At 44.5% G+C, this 17567-nt stretch overlaps 1 protein-coding gene across 2 annotated transcripts in view; it reads left to right on the top strand.

Annotated features, from left to right (window-relative positions):
- Nucleotides 1–17567, top strand: part of RARS1 (arginyl-tRNA synthetase 1) — a 230040-nt gene that overhangs the window by 37347 nt on the left and 175126 nt on the right. For both annotated transcript variants that reach the window (XM_069199348.1, XM_069199349.1), the window contains exons 5-6: nt 595–695; nt 3866–3987. In XM_069199348.1, coding sequence (XP_069055449.1) covers nt 595–695; nt 3866–3987 — 223 coding nt within the window. The remainder of the gene's footprint in view (nt 1–594; nt 696–3865; nt 3988–17567) is intronic.

The raw sequence follows: 17567 nt of genomic DNA, 5'->3' as shown, positions 1-17567 counted from the left end.
ATCCACTTCAGACTTCCTTTTTGTGGCCCTGTCACCAATAGCCCAATGCATTTACTCAGGCAACCTACTTACTTGAAGATATTTTGTATATGCATTATGTGCATGTACCCCAAGATTCTTATATTTCCATGTTTTTCAGTTTACTTAAGGGCCCAGTTGAGCACACTTCAGAAGAAGCCAAACACAAGCATTAAACTCTAAATGTAGAAACAGTGTGATTCTGCCTGTCCTGAAAATTATTAGAGTGATTATGTTTGCAGTGGTACCCTCTGCTATTCTCCTCATTGACTGGTGTAGGTCTACACTACCTATTTTACACAATATATTCTTTTAGTATGAAAATGTTCTTGTACGATCTAGGCTTTTTATACCAAAAGAAACAGAAAACCACTTATGACTTAACATTCTATGCACCCGAAAATGCTTGCGGATGGAAATGCTTAGTGTATCAAATAATATGACAATTAAAAAGTGAAATGTGATTGTGTACAGTAAAACTGCATAGCTTACCTTTTCAGTGAATTTTACACTTTGATTCAAGTTACTTAATATGGCATTTTTAAGTGCAACAGCATTCATTTCTTTTCATTGAAGGGTTCATTAATGTGCATTTAAAGAAAGACTTTGTATCCAAGCAGCTGAAGAGCTTGTTGTTGAATGGAGTTCAGCCACCTACAGTTGGAGACAAGAAAAAGGTAACTGAACTTAACATGGTAATGGTTTTCCATGTGGGAAGTTGTAATCTTCTTGGGTGGATTTGGTTGGCTGTTCATGGTTTGCCATTGATGAAGAGGCTTTAAAAATGTGTGTGTCAAATCCATTTTAATATGTAATTTGGTTATGGTACTTGGTGATGTATGAAGGATTTACCCTTCTCTGGGCTGTCAGTGTTATTCATTTTAAACAGAATTTTGCTTCTGCACTTTATTCTTCAAATGGAGCCCAAGTACCGCAAGCTTTTTGACAATTCCTTGTTTTCTTACTTAAAATACGATTTCCGTATTTATCGTGCTGCTACCTAGCACCAAATAGGCATCTGTCCCTCAGTTTTCAATCACATATTTATTTCTTCTAGAGATGGACTGCTCTGCTCAGGACCTTTAATCATGAAAGTTTATTCATGGAAATGTAGAATGTGACCTCCTATTTTAATTTGCTCACTTCCTGCTCATTTTTAAAACACCTTTCCTACATTTCTCAATTATTCCCATTGCTTTCTCAGTACTTTTGTACCTATGTGTAATTATTCTGGCCCTTTTTTTAAAAAAATCATGTAGTTAATTCTTTTTTACCCATCTTGCTGACAGATTGTGATGTACACTCAAAACTATTTTCTTTAATTCAAATTCTATTTCTTTCTTCCATTTACTCCATATTGTGCTGTCTTTGGGCATACATATAGTGAGTGTGTTTTTTGGCAGTGTGTGTATTTACAAGTAGCACACCATAACACAATACAGAAAGGCTACAGTACTGAGCTGTGCACACAGAACAAATGTTTGGGCTGAATGTTTGTGTGTCTGTGAGGACACAATGCATGGCGGTAATAGTACTGGATAGTGTAAGTGCCATTGCCTTACACTATGTGCACGCATGGCTGTAATTGTATATTTCATAGAGGACCCTGAGTTGCATTTTGGGAAGCCCGGACCTGCCTGGTGAAGACAGGAGTAAAGGAATTCTCCCCACCCCCACAAACATATATGTGTATTGCTACTTTCCTGTGAGCTTTGTGGAACATTCTCTGGAGAAGGGAGAGAGAGACCCCCTATACACTTCAAAAGGATGCTCTTTGATTGAGTAATAGAACACAAGGAAAGGGCTTGGATACTGTTCAGGAAGGAGATGGGACTGATAAGGGAATAATAAAGAGTAGGGCTTGGAGCCCAGGATTAACCTTTCGATGCATGTATCACTGTGCCTGATACCAGGTGTGAACTCTTGTCATGTCAATGCCTATTTTGTGGAACTATCGGCATCGGAGTCTGTCCTGCTGTGATGGTCTTCCAAGAAGAGTGAGTGAAAAGTCTACACTTCAAAAGAAGCAGAATTCCAGCATAAAACTTCAAAGACCCAGACCCTAAATCACGTTTGGTGTCTTGAAATGAACTATAAGAAAGGGAAGCTGAGAAACCAAAATTTGTCATCTGCTAAGCAGCCAGAGGGGCTGTGTGAGGAAGGGAAGCTCTGCAAAACGTCTGCCTGTGACTAGGACTTGGGGCCGAGGCCTGCTAGTCTCCCTGATGGGTGAGGATGCAACACCCAGGGAAGCCAAGACCACCTAGCCTGGAGCACGAGTGCCTGCTATCTTGCCAAGACCAGAGTGCACTCTGAGGAACAGGAGAGTGTTGGAGGAAGTGAGTGCCACTGAAGGGCCCTCTCAAGAGGAGGCTGCTGTGCAGTGAATGAGTTGTGCCCATGTGCAGCATTGACTGGCGACCCGTGTATGCCAAGAGGTGGCTTCTGTGGACAGAGCCATGAATCGGGTGCCATGTGGGGAGCGTTAAGCCTGTACTGCCTTATTACGGTGGCCCAGATGCCAGAGGTGTGTCCATTGTAGAAGTGACTGTGCCGATTTGTGTGGACCTTAGCAGCAACTCAGTATGCCTAGAGGGACCACTGTAGTGTAAGTGGCTGAACTGGAGAAGTCTATGCCTTGCCAGTGGGTACATTAGCAACCCCGTATGCCAGGAGGGACTGCCGGTACAGAGTATTGCCAAGTGCGGGCAGTCGTTGGGCAAAACTGAAACTGCAATCTGCAAGTCAGAGTTGAGCATGTAGATCTGCCCCTTGATCTGCCCCGTGGACTTTGGAAGACGCTGAGAGGACTTTGCTCCATCACGATAAAGAGCATGAAGGTTCATCCCCTCCCCCGTGTGGAGAAGAAGTGAACTTAATGCACCAACAGAGTCCTGGAGCACCTCTGATTGCTGTTAAGGGGAGAGCAGGAGAAAGCATGCGCCTGCCATGTGCTTCCATGAAGCTTTGTGTGTGGACTAACTCGACCCAGCAGGACTGGAGCATTGCAAGTGCCCACAGTCAGGGTACCCACTGAATTCTTCAATGCGGGGGAAGTGGTGGAGACTTGGCACAGACTTATTGGGCACCCAGGCACTGGCTGCAAAAAGTGCGGAGGCACCTTAGACACTTGAGAAAGGACTATCAGCGAGCATTCCTTGGATGCAACCTCCAGTGGATGGGAAATGACCCCAACCATTTTACAAGGAAAAGGGTGGGACAAGCATTTGCCAGACAATAACTAGAGCCCAGACTTCAAAGGGATTGTGATATTGCTTGCAAATGTCATACTAATAATCAGAATGCATAGTTAGGAATAAAATAGTTCTTGTTAATATAAAAACAAGTATTTGGCTGGATGTAGATTTATTGACATTACTGAGTGCACTTTGAGTTATAAGTCGTCCCCCTTCATGGGAGTCTTTGACTGCTCGTCCACTGCTACCACTGAGAGTCAAGTGCAGAAGAGGTACTTGGTCCAGTTGCTCAGGATCCATAATAGTTGGGGCCCCGGGACATCAGGAGTAAAAGGCCTCAACCACCACGGGTGAGCCCAGTAGCATATGTGTGCCATGTGGGTCTCAAAAAAGCATTGTGACACCATGCCACACATTCCCTGTTTGTGAGTGAACCTTGCACTGCTGCTGTCCCTGCACTACTTGTGCTTGATGTATTGCTGAGGGATGACAAAACCTTTTTATTGTGCAAAATAAAAAGTTGGCTTTGTGATCATACTTTTCATAAATCTTTTGAGATAATCTTACTTCTCATGTAGTGTGCATGTAAATTATATATTGGCATTTGGGCACCACTGATGTTCTGGTTACATTTCCCTGTTTTATTGCAGGTTATTGTTGACTTCTCTTCCCCAAATATCGCCAAAGAAATGCATGTAGGCCACCTGCGGTCTACTATCATTGGAGACAGTATATGCCGTTTGTTCGAGTTTGTGGGCCATGATGTTCTACGGTAGGAATCCTTTGTAATAGAAGCTTGCCTCCATCTTACTTGTTTTGAAGACATTTCAGATGTTATTAAATCAGACCCTACTGTCTACGCAATTTAAATACAAAATTTAAAGTAGGATTGGATGGGAAACAGCCTTTACAAGGTGAATACAGTGTCTTTACCACACATTTTTTACCTCTCACATTTTTACCATGCATATGCTATTACTACGCATGGTAAGTCTCTTCAAGGTAAGTATGCGTGTGTGTGTGTGTGTGTGTGTGTGTGTTAATGCATATATATATTCACTGAAAGAAAAAAAACATGTTACAGGGATGTTATAGTTAGGAAATAGAATTTTAAAAAGCAGCCATAAAAATTCACTTAAAGGTCCAAAGGTTACAGGGATGATATAGTTAAGATCCGAATTTATTTGCACAAAGCCATAGAAATTCAGCAGTTATAGTTATGGTTAGCTTAGGTAACTATAACTTGTGCCCTGCAGCCATCCCCCATAACTACCGAACCTCGCGCAAAACCTGGCCACTTAATGTGAACATAGTAACACAAAATGATGATGAACGGCAGTTTGGGATGGACTGTTCCCATGGGAGCAGGGTCAAGAATGATTTGGATATGGTGGGTCGAAACTGGGGTGGTGTGGTGGTCAGAAAACAATGAAGTAAACCCAGATCTTTGTGACTCTGAGTCAGTGTTTGAATTGTTCAGCATTCCGTCCATCATCTGTTCTTTAAACTACTTGTTGGGTGGCATAAAGGATTCACTGGATTGCTTTTCTGCTTGTTTTCTGCTGCTCCCTGACTTTGTTCCTACTAGACACTGTGTGAAACTTGAAACCAGACGCCACTAGCTCTACAATCTGCACTTAGGCAGGGCATTGCTGTGCTGCCAAGGGAGGAATTGTCATTGGGACTACCTGCTTTGTTGTGCTGGTCTGCTGCTTACTGATTGCTGCACTGCAGAAGGGAGTGGCACTTGTTGACTGCCTTTATGTGCTGGCCTGCTTGCTGCCTGCCTACTTGCTCTGTGTGCTCCAGTGTTTTCCAAGGGCTTGTTGGCTTGCGCTTGTCTCAGGGCCATCAAAGACATCATCTGCACAACAGCTCCTGGCCCTTTAAACCGGACACCACCTACACTTGCACAAGTCTGTGTCGTGTTGCACTGCTGGGTGTCCCCCTTGTTACAAACCGCTCTCTCCGCAGCTTGGGATTGCAATTGGGAGTGCACGGCGGGGATGCCGCTCTGAGGGAGGCCCGCGAGTGAGGACCTCTGCAGAGCAGAGGAGATCCTGGGCTTCCATCTGTGATGGAAGAAATCGCCTGCATCACATGCCAGTGAAACTTTCTGGGCTGACGAGACCCTGCACAGCAGCGATTGGCTGCCTTTCTGTTGATCAGAAGCATCCCCTTGGTTGGTCCCAGAGGAACCACAACCCGCAAGCCCCGCCTTGAGTTTCCTTGTCCTGAGGGCCAGTAAACAATTACTGTTGGTATTCGTGGACACAAATGAGTTGGCATTTACAACATTTTGCGCTCAGGTGTGGGTGTTTTAACGAAGGAGAGTGCATTTACAGCATAGGGCACATCGCTGTGCTTCTTCTTTTTGGCTGGGGTGTAATATGCACATATCGCGTGCATAGCTGGGTGTATGATTTGTCCAGTACTAAAAGTGATGATATTGCACACTCCCTCGTGCTTGTACTTTCAGATACTGTGTACTTGGGTTATTTTGCACCGATTCAGAGGGGACCCGTGACTGCACAAGTACTGAGAAATTTCCAATTGCTGGGCTCCGCTCCATACCAGTCAGGTGAAGACCGCAACAGAGCCCCTGATCTTGAGGGTCCCAGCACTCTTCCACCCTTTACCGTAGTCAGCATAATAGTCATGCATGGTGCCTGATTACCACATAAAGCTTAATAGGAGGGCAGGTGCGTTGCATCCTATGTGTTATGGTGATTTATCTGTTTTCTTCATAATCTTGCATGCACTAAGGTAGTCGATATATGTCGTTTTTGCCTTGCATTGTTCAGGATAACGAGGATTATCATGGTAACTGCACAAAATGCAGAGTACTCATCATTCATGTAATTTTGGTCCATGTTATGTATAATATACTATATATTTTTATGTAATTCGGTGTGGAGTCTCTTTTGTGGTATATTCATTGTTAATGTGTGAGTGTGTTGCACACATGCTTTACATATTGCCTCAGCAAATGCCTAACTACCAGTGGGTGAGCACAGGTTATATTTGGTGTGTAACATACAAGCCCTTGCTAAAGTGGTGGGTTTTGCCTGGCTTAGGTGCATAGCCTAGCCAACCAGAAACCCCATTTCTATCAATATCATAGACATATTTAAGGTTTTATGTTTAGGGTAGGGGTTTTAGTTTTTAAGGTTTGGGTAGCAAAGGTATTTTAGGGTGTAGAGGTGGTTTTAGGGTTGCGGGATGGGTAAAGGTATAGAGTGGCAAGGGTATTTTTATGGTTTAGGGGTGAGTAATGGTATTGGGGCTAAGGATATTGTTAGGGTTTATGGTGGGTAGAGGTATTGGTTGGTAAGGGTGTGTTTAGGATTTGGAGGTGCCTAGGGGTATTGATTGGTAAAGGTGTTTTTAGAGTTTGCTCGTGGGTAACTGTTAGAAATGGGGGTTCTGGTTGGGTAGGGCGTTCACCTCAGCGAGGCAGAACCCACCATTCTAGTCAGGATGGATAGTTACACACCAAAGATAACCTGTGCTCACCCCCTGGTAGCTTGGCATAGAGCAGTCAGGCTTATCCTCAGAGGCCATGTATAAACCGTTTGTGCAACACACTCCTACCAGTGACACAACAAATGCACCACAAAAGAGACTCCACACAGGATTATATAAAAAATATAGAGTATGTATTGTGTGGAGATATCACCCAAAATGACATGTTTTCATAAATACTGTACTGTGTAGGCATCGCAACGACCCCCATAACCACAGTAGGTACTGAAACAAAAGTATCTTCACAGGCAGTACCATATAAGTACATGAATCATCAGTTACTCCCCTAACCTTACTGGATTTGTATGCCAGGCAAGGTAGTCATTTGTACCATAACACAGGAACCTATGTGTCACGTTATACTTTTGAGCCAGAGGACATCATTGTTACCACATACTCCTAACAACACATAGAAAGCAATGGTAGTGGCTAAAATACACCAATTCCCAAAGGTTAGCCTGCTTAATTTGCAATGGCTGTGTAGGCACATAAATCTCTGATTACACTCTTTGGGCGCTAGGCTACCAGCGCTCCTACCAGGACAATTACTTTAGATTTCATGTCCTGCAAGAAACAGTTGCATTTGGAGCTGAAGATGTAGGGCACAGGTGGGCCTGCGCTTTTCTTAGAAATCATACGGTAAGTGGAGGAGCTAGTCCGGCTTCCCCCAAGCACAGAAGAGCTGTGAACATATTTTCCCAACGTTGGCGAACTCAGCCCTCCGTGGGTGGTTACTGAGTTGCATCTCTCCTCAAGTTGTGATCGGTGCCACTCACTAAGGTAGGGCAGACCGGTGCTTTGGCTTCCCCCGGGGCACTAGTTCAAGACAATGCTTCAGCTACATGCCCTTAGGGAGGGGGAGACTACTGCACACTGACGATTTCGGCTGGGACACCTTACGGAGTCCTCCCTGTGCATCGAGTTAGCAAAGAATTAGTTGCACGTGAATGCGCAGGGCAGCAGTTGTCAACAATCACAGGGACTGGGACCTTCTCCAACTCGGCGGTTGAATTTCCTCAGTGGTTTTCTGTCACCCTGTTGGATGCAGTGCAGCTTCAGGGAGCCATATTGCCCAGAGATCTCTGCTTTTGCCTCAGCAGTGTTTAGTCCTGGGCCATGCTGGGAGGCACGACAGGCTAATTAGTCGATCTTCTCCTTCCCAGCCCACGCTGCCTCAACAACATGTGGTACTGGGGCCATGCTGGGAGACGCAGCAGGCTACTTCGGCAATCTTCTCCGTCCCAGCCCACGCTTTCCCTCTAGTCACTCGGAGTGCAGGGCTGAGGGAACACTTGTTACGGCTACAAGCGCAGCGCTGACCTCCCTCCTCCTCTTCAGGAGGTGAGCTAAGAAGTATAGAGCGCTGACTACGCACCAGTGAAGTATGACGTGGTGGGTTCCCACAGCGTTCGCCAGTTGCTAATGCTACCAGGCAGACCCAAGACACCCACCACTCTCTGGGACCACTGAGCCAGGGGCACACTGGGGACCAGGGAATCACCAGCAACACCAACCCTGCCTTGGACCCTGGGAGAACACTGGTAGGGCGAACACAAGGCAGGCAGCAGAAGGCAGAGGAGCCAGCACCACAAAAGCATTTAAGGGCGGCCCTTCTTGGCAGTTCAACAGTGCCTATGCAGTCCAGAGTCAGTAAGCAGACTGGCAGCAGCGCAACAAGCAGGAAAGCAATCCAGATGAGTCCTTTGTGCCTCCCAGCAGGCAAGAGGGCAACAACAGAAGAGCACTCCGGTTAAGTTCTTTGTACAATCCCAAAGTCCTTCTGATAGAGGTTTGGTCCCAGTTCCAAAAGTGTTCTTCCAAATCATGGGGCCAGAGCCCCTGTGCTCAGACAGAAATGGCTTTGCTCAGGGAGTAACCTCAAAAGAGCCCTTTCAAGTGAAGCACAATACCCTTTCAACCCAGCCCTGTCACCAGACATCAGTAGAGAGTAATCAGCCTATTGTGTGATGGCAGGACACAGCCTATTCACATGTAAGGTGTGAACTACCTTCCCTTTCCCCAGCCCAGGATGTCTATTAGTATGCAGATGCCTCTTCTGTCACACTCAGCCCCTCCTGTGTTATGGCTGTCTGGAAAGTATGCACCAAGTGGAGCTGTCACTCTGCCTCAGACGTGGATTGGAGTCAGGCTGCAAAGCACTAGAGTTATAAGCAGAGAGAAATGACCAATTCTAAAATAGTAATGAATAATCACCATTAGGCATGATTTTTCACTGTCATTCCAAATATACCAAATATGCCCACGCTACTCCTCACAGATCAGAAATAACAACTTTGACGTGTATAAGGAAATTCCCAGTGCAAACGTATGAAAGGAACAGCACTCACAGAAGTGAAAAACAAAGTAGGCTGTTTGTCACTACTAGGACATGTAACACACAAAAAATATATGCTCTACCTTGTATATACACAGCACCTTGCTCATAGGGCTATCTAGGAGCCTACCTTAGGGGTGACTTAGGTGTAGTAAAAAGGGAGTTTAGGCCTTGGCAAGTAGTTTGAATTTTCAAGTCAATGTAGCAGTAAGCTGCGCACGTAGGCACTGCTGTGGCAGGCCTTGGACAAGTTTGAAAGACTTCTTCTGTGGGTGGCGCAGTCAGTGCTGCAGGACCACTAGTAGCATTTAATTTACAGGGTCTAGGTATATGGTATACCACTTTACAAGAGACTTAAAGGTAAATTAAATAAATATGCCAAACGGGTGTAAGCCAACCATAACAAGTTTTCGTGGATGAGAGCACATACACTTTAGCACTATTTAACAGTGGTAAAGTGCCCAGAGTCCTAAAGCCAACAAAAAAGAGAGATTAGGGGTCCCCCCCACTTACAAAAAATATATCTGTATTCACTTAAAAACGGGAGGTTACAGAGATGTTATAGTTAGGCTCACATCCTTAATGTACAAAACTATAGAAATTCAGCTGTTATAGTTAGTTATTTCATATAACTATAACTTGCGTCCTAAGGTAACTATAACTCGTGCCTCCACCATGCACAGTTTTTTCCTCAATAATTTTACTGCAAATATTACATTGATATTATGAATGATATTATCAAAGATGTCATGAGTGCTGTAGTATGTGGGGTAATTAGCAGTGTATGGCCAGGGCGCGAGTTATAGTTAGCTTGGGGCACAATTTATAGTTACTTGAAATAACTGTAACTAAAAAGCTGAATTTCTTTGGTTTTCTACGTTTAAAATATGAGCCTAACTACAACGTCCTTGTAACCTTCGATTTTTTTTTTTTTTAAAGTGAATGTCTTTTTTTGTTAATTATAAATTTTATTTTCTAACTATAACGTCCCTGTACTCTTTGTTTTGTTCAGTGAATTTCTGTGTTTTTTTAAAATGTAAAGTAATTTTAATTAGTATACATTAATCCAATTTTCTGCCGTGCGTGGCGGTGGTTGGCCGTAGGGCCTGTGGCCTGCCCCCTACAATCAACCTACCCCGCACATTCCTTCCTTGGAAAATGGGTGGGAACACATTGCATATCGCTAATATATTTATATGGGGCACTGCCAAAAAGGTTGGCTTTCTAGGCCGTTTCACATACTTGTATTTTTAAAAGAGATAACATGATATCTTGTCTCAGCAGCACATTACAAGAAAGAACCCACTCCTCACAGTCATCACATGAGATACTGCGCACAAAAAAAAGCAAAGATAAAGACACCTCCATTAAGGTTTACAGATAACGTTTTAAGGTGGAAATGCAGAGGAAAAACATTTGCTTTGTCTTGACAATGCGCAAGAAATTTGGATGATCAGTATTTTACAAAAGTTGTGCTTCAACCTGGGCACTTGCTTTCCCGGTGAGTTTTAATTTCTGTGAAATGAGCATCATGTCAGAACGAATCCTGCCCTGCGTATATGTCCAAAAAGAAGCCAGCAATTTGTACTGAATGTCTATTCAGCTGAAGTACTTTTTACTGGCTAATTAGTAAGTGCTACCTCGTTGGGTAAATGTATAGTGCATCTCCTACACAACAACAAGGTAAAGGGAGATGAAGTAATGTCCCCAGTGACGACATAGGCCTGTAATTTTGCTATTGTGATTGTTCCTTAATCGTCTACATCAGATAACTTTACAGGGTGGAACTGCACAGAAAACACCAATGTGTGTTTTCACTGCAGATGCACATTGATTATTTAAAAAAAGAACTTTTCACAGGGCGCGCGGGTGAGGCTCAAGGTCCCCGCGGTTCAAACTGGCTCCCCGCCTCCTGCGGGAACCGGCATTGCTCCTGCACGCAGATAGCTGCGGGAAAACCAGCTCCCTGCGTGCAGGAGCAATACTTTCATATCTTTGCCTGTCTACATGTCTGCGGGCAGGGAAAGACACACCGTCTCCTCTTCCAGGATGTGGGAGCATTTTTAAAGCTCCCTCTTGCAGGAAGTGGAGTGTTTGCTTTTCCTTAGTGCGAGCTCACAGCTCCTGCCAAGCGAACAGCTACATCCTGTGGGTGGGCCCCACAGAAGGTAGCAGGAGCCTGCCCCCCTCCTATGTTATGCACTGGCCATCCCCAGTGAGGTGGTGGTCCCCGGGGCTGCATGTGGCCCAGGAGGGTGGTCGCACGGCCCCCCTCTCTTTTTTAACGATTAAAAGCAATGGGGAAGTAGTGTTCCCTGGGGTTGGGGAGATGTAGGGTCTGCTTACACACACGCATCTTTTGTTTTTTGTTTAGCACCCGGGGAAGTGGTGGGAGGCCCCAGAGGCTTCCACGCAGACCCCATTTACAATTGTTTAAAGCCCTGGGTATGTGGTGGTGCTTGGGGGGGTCCACGCTGCAGCCCACTCCCAACAATATATGTTTTGATGGTCCTGGGAGGTGCTTTTTAAAAAAAAAAAAATTCTGAAAACTCTGCGGATCCATCCGTGGATTTTCCCCAAAATGTTAAAACAAAACAAAAACTTTTTAGCCCTGGCAGAGTTCCAGGAGACTTTTTGACCAAGACTAGGGGCTCAGGGTATTCCTACTCTTGCCCCTTTTCTTTTTTTTCTTTTTTATTTTTTTTAGCATTTTTCTTTTGGGACTGAACCCGAGTCCTAAATGGCTGTGAACACTTCCTGGTTAAAGTGTTGGCAGCCAATCAGATCTCAGCACGACTTATCTGGGATCTGCTGATCCTCCATGTCTCTAGATAACTATAATTCTTTTTTCCTTAAATATCTCTAAAACTGCTGAACGGATTTACACCAGATCACAAAAAGCACCTTTTCTGGACAAAAAGCTTGCTCACCATGTTCCATGGACCTGCCCCTGCCAATCCTATCTACCTGGACCTGCCAACGCCCTTCCCACTTGCCTAACATGGTCAGATGGGTCTGCCGCCTGTCCTGCCACCTCCATCCTGCCTGTCTAAGTTCCATGCCTCTATCCACTCCTTTCTGTCTTCCATGGTCCATTTTGCTGCCATTCACTTCTGCCTTCCATGTTCTGTTGTCCTGCAAATGCTTCTCCTGCCTGCCCTGCTTGGTCTGTTGTGAAGCCCCTTCCCCTACCTCTCTTGTGTGTGTACAGCCCCTACTCCTTCCTTCTATCCTCCATGGTCCTTTGTGCATGCCCCTGCCCCCTCCCTCTTGCCCACCTTGGCCGTTGTGCTGCCACAAACCCTCCTGCTTGCCATGCATGGTCTTCAGTGCTGCCACAGCCTCTCCTACCTGCCCAGTGTGGTCAGCTTGCTGCCCAAACTCACGCCCACCTTCCCTCCATTGTGTGTGTGTATGCCATTACAGTCTCACTATCATCTTCCATGGTGTGCTGTGCTTCCAGTGCCCATCCCGCCTGCTCTCCATGGTAAGCTTGCTGCTCCAGCCCTGCCCCCCTGCCCCCTAACCCCCTGCCCTCCGTTTAACATGTGCATGGCCCTGTCCCCTCCCTATTGCTTTCCATGGTCCGTTGTGCTGCACTGCCATCCAGCTTGCCCTCCGTGGCATATTTTGGTGCTGCAACCCCTAATGCCTGCTGTGTAAACATGTGTTGGCTGTTGACTCTTGGCTATCTTTGTGTGCTTCATCTTTAAATAAACAACAAGAAGATTCGATCCAAGCTGTTGGCTGTGGACTGTTGTGTTTTGGGATATTCTTATGATAAGAAGATTGGATCTACTACTATCAACACAAACATTTACATATTGATTTACATGAGTGCCTCGGATATTTTGAACATTGTCATTTTGTTGCCCCTGCGCAGCTCCTTCCTGCCCTCTGTTATCCGAGTTCATGCCCTATCCCATTCCTTCTCCTCTCAGTGATCCAATGTACCATACTTGCCAACATTGTGAACTTGGTAAAACTTTGAAAAAGAAGTCTGGGGAATAGAATTTCCCCTCTGGCTTACATTGAAAAAGAGGAGATTTTAGTCAGGAGACAGATAAAATAAAGCTCTTTTGGGTTTAAAAACATCGGGAATCTCCTGCCTGAATTGGGTCTTTTGCATGTATTGTTGTACTGGCACCACTTCTTCCTGCTGCCCCCTATGGTCTCATATTGCCACAGCCTCTCTCTTCCCTGTCCTGCATGGTTGCTTGTTGCCCCTGCGCCCCTTTCCCCTACCCTCCATGGTCCGTTGTGCTGCCACTGCTCCACCCCACTGCCCAGCGTAGACATCTTGTCCTTATCCCCTGTGCATGCTCCTCCCTGGCCTTGTGTATTTGAGTCCGTGTCCCTCACATCTGCCTCACCACAGTATTCTAATGAACAGCTAAATTGCTAACATTCTATATTTATTACAGACGTGTGGCATGCCTGACGCCATCTTGATGCATTCAAAACTGCAATACCTAATGCATTTACTTTAGAAATTATAAAAATGACGGTCTTATTCCCATAGAAATGATGCATAGTGCTCTAAAAAACTAAAATGAGGACATATTTTCAGAGTTCTCAAATAGCGACAAAGCACTTATAATTTTTTTTCTATCTTTATATGTTTTTTTTTTTTTTTATCCAGTCTATCACTTGATTATGTGTTACACTTAGGGGAGAGGATGTAACGTTACGGCCAGAGCTGCAAACTTTGCAACTGACAAACCAGGTTGGAGTTTCGGCGTCCGCTCCACATCCTGTGATTCAGGGCAAATCACTTAATCTCCCCATGACTAAAACCAAAAAGAATGTGTCCTTGTGTAATTTAACTGATGCTAATGTCTTTGGGTCAAGTCTGCACTATATAAAACTGCAACAAAAAAAACGGATTACGTATTTTGCACACTATTGTCATTGGGCTATATGTGGGCTACATTTGGGCTCTTTTTTTCCTATGGTGGCCATCTTGGGAGACATTTGTTAAGAAGCTCCCTAATTTACCCATTTACTGCAGTATCCTCAGTAGAAAATGCTTTCAATTTTCCACTTCGACTCCATCAAGATGGTGTTAGCGCGTCGGTCCTTAATCAGTAAACTTACAAGGTGACTCGTATAGGTTGATGAACCTTTTGATTCGCATGGAGTATCCTAGCTGTGATGTGACCAATGTGCACAGTAATCAATGCACAAATTCAATAACATTAGACAAAGCATGAATTAGTTAATCAGGAAAAAAACGAAAATTAACCATCACACCATAACTTTTCAGCCATGAATAACCACACACAATATAGGTTTTAGTAGTTTTCTTGCCCTTTTAGTACAATACTAGGTCATGAGATTAATTCAAAACTCAATCAGTTTAATAAGCCAGCAGTTAATTAGTTAGAAGATGCCATGAACATAATCTAATCAAAGCTTGCATCAGGGTACATTCTAAAGAATTAGCACAAATCAATAAGAAGATCAATCCCAATAACCCAACTAGTGTCATAAGTTGAGCAGAATTGACCGTCAATCATTTGTCTTGTAATCTTGTCAAACCGTCATGTAAGAGAAGCCTTATCTAACCCAGACTAGCATTAGCATGTGTGGCGTCATGCAAAACAATTTTGGAAAAACATGAATTTAGAGAAAAACATCTAAACTAAGAATACTATGTAGTCAGTGCAGTTGGTACCTAGAAAGAAAAGGCAAAAAATACAATACAATCACATTGTCATATCTACCTATACACGGTATGGGTCAGCAACAGAATCAGTCTTTGTCCTCAGGTCATCAGTCGATCGGCATCTCAGTCTCTCAGGCTCAGGCTCTCAGTCAGAGAGTTTGAGCCCAATGACAAAATCCCGAGTCACCTCTGTGGTCACACAATTTCGATACAAGGTCTGCTCTTGCAATCCTCTCCCCTAACATCTGTCTCTTTTCCCTCTGTCACGTTGTTATATCAAAGTCACCTAGACGATCCCCCTATTTCTAATTGATCAATTAATCGTGCGTGTTTACCCTAACCAATAATGCCTTTGTTCCAAATCTATGAATTATAATATTTCACAGTTCACATGTCATTGATTTGTTCGCTTTACGATGTCCTCGTCATCTAGCTTGTGAGGTATTGAAAATGTTGCATCTTCTTCTCCAGTCAGTGTCCTTATTGTTCGAGTCCTGGGAAATTACACCCAGTGCGCTTTACACACCAATCGTTAAAAATCTAGTTCCATCATCTCCTGTTCATCGGTTCAAGTGGAAGCTTCAGAGAAGCAAATTTCATTAAACAATGAGCAGTTCACGGTTCATCTTGTCAGCACTTTTCATTAAATGCTAGGAATACAGCTTCTGCATGAGGCCTGGTAAGTCTAGGCCAAGACATTCGCTACGTTAAGGCCTACAATTAATAAAACACAGGTTATATCTCTCAATATGTCACATTACTACATTATTCTAATACATTTTCACTATTTGCGTATAGGTTAGTCACTCACTTAGTACTTTCCATGAATACTGATGGCCATTCTCCGAGGTCACAATTTCAAATGTGCACATTATTTTCTATATTATTTATTTTCTACTAAATTCATTATTCAGAAAACATAAACATTCATTAATAACTTCTAATTAAGACATTTGCGTTAACAATGGCAATCAGTTCTGCCACACTTTTGGCATTGAGTCAGAATTGTAGCACTCTAGTTTCTCATGAGAACACTGTAGTAAAGCTGCTGATTATCAGGGATTTAACTGGCAGTCTGCTGTTGGTGTTGAAAGTGCATGTTTCAGTCTGCATATCAGCATGTTTTAACAAAATAGAAGACGACAATATTTGAGCACTCACTTAAAACTTATCATCCTATTTCTTTCTACAGAACTAATCATAATTTCTATGACAAAATGAAACCCTTCATTTTTGTTTCTTTCTAAATTAATTGTTTTAATTTTTACCATTTTGATTTAATTAAGATGGCTTCAGGTGTGCGACACTTTTGTCATAAGACTAGGAAGCTGGCCTGGTGTTTGGTGGGTACCTAATTCTTACACCTTATACCAGGTCCGGGTATCCACTATTAATATAGTGTAGGCAGTGTCTAGAAGCCAGGCTCTCTAGGGGTAGCTGTGGATGAGCAGCCAATTCTTATCTAGAAGACCTGCAAAGCTCATGCAATACCACTATAGTCACACAGCACTTGTACTCATGAAAGAAAACACAGAGTTACAAAAATAAAGGTACTTTATTTTAGTGACACAATTACCCAAAAAAATAAATACTAGCTAGGCAACCCTCCAATAGGAGGTAAGTAGCGCACTAGATATGTACACTAGTAATCAGAAATAGGCATAGAACGCAATAGAAAATAGTGCAAATAGACAATAGTGACCCTAGGGGGAACCCAAACCATATACTAAAAAAATGGAATGTGAATGCAGGACCACCACCTATGTAAGTTGAATGTGTAGAGGAGAGCTGGGGGAACTAGGGCACCACAGTGCCCCCGAGCGACTAGGAAGAAAGGAGTAAATTACTGGATTTTCCCCAAACCACCCAAAAGGTGGAAAAAGAAGAGAATGCAACCCCTAGACAAGACTGCAAAAAACAGGGGTGGATTCCTGAAGAGGAAGGCCTGTGGAAGAAGGGGACCAAGTCCATAAGTCACAACGGAGTCCAGTGGGGGCAGGAGCCACAACCCCACCCATCTGTGGATGCAGGAGTTGGTCGACGTTAGGACGAAGTCAGTCAGGAATGCAGCCAGGAGTAGGTGAAGAGTTCCTGGAGGATGCAGTCGACATCCTACGCCAGATGGATGATTGCAGTCGGTTAGTGACGTGGAAAAGCCACCAACAAGCCCTTGCAAGGGCAGAAGTCACGGTGAAGCAAAAGAGGAGCTGCGGGGGACCAACAAAGTCCAGAGTCCTAGGGGGATCCTCAGCAAGGCAGAGAGTCCAAGGAAGAAGAGGCAGCCCCCACAGGAGTCGCAGAGGAGCGCACGCAGCACAACTGGAGAAAGGTCCAACTTCACAGGAGGATACACAGAGCCTGAAGATCCCTTGGAGGAGATGACAACAAGCCTTGGTAGCTGCAAGAGACGCAGTGCACGGGAGTACTGTCCTGCGTGGGCAGGCACTGGCTTACCTCCACCAAAGTTGGATAGCTTGCAGAGAGTACCAAGAGAACTACTGTGGACCAGCACCCGTGATGCAGGATCAACGCAGCTTGGGATGAGATGAGATCCATGCACCCGGTTGTCGTTGCATTTGGTGCCTGCGGATACAGGGGAGTGACTCCTTCACTCCAAGGGAAATTCCTTCTTGTGCAGGCTGAAGACTTGCTGTCCTTGGAGGATGCACAGCCGGGGGAATGTTACAGAAGCTGGAAGGAGCTGTGGAGGCCATGTTGCAAGCAGAGTCTTCGTTGTGGATGCAGATTGTCGGTTCCTGGAGGGTCCAGTCGCGGTTCCAGTGACTAGAAGTCGAAGTAGATGTTGCAGACGAGTCCTGCTGGA

The sequence above is a fragment of the Pleurodeles waltl genome, chromosome 7, assembly GCF_031143425.1.
Source record: "Pleurodeles waltl isolate 20211129_DDA chromosome 7, aPleWal1.hap1.20221129, whole genome shotgun sequence".
NCBI lineage: Eukaryota > Metazoa > Chordata > Amphibia > Caudata > Salamandridae > Pleurodeles > Pleurodeles waltl.
Note: the sequence above shows the minus strand (reverse complement) of the source record. Positions and strands in the feature narration are given on the sequence as shown.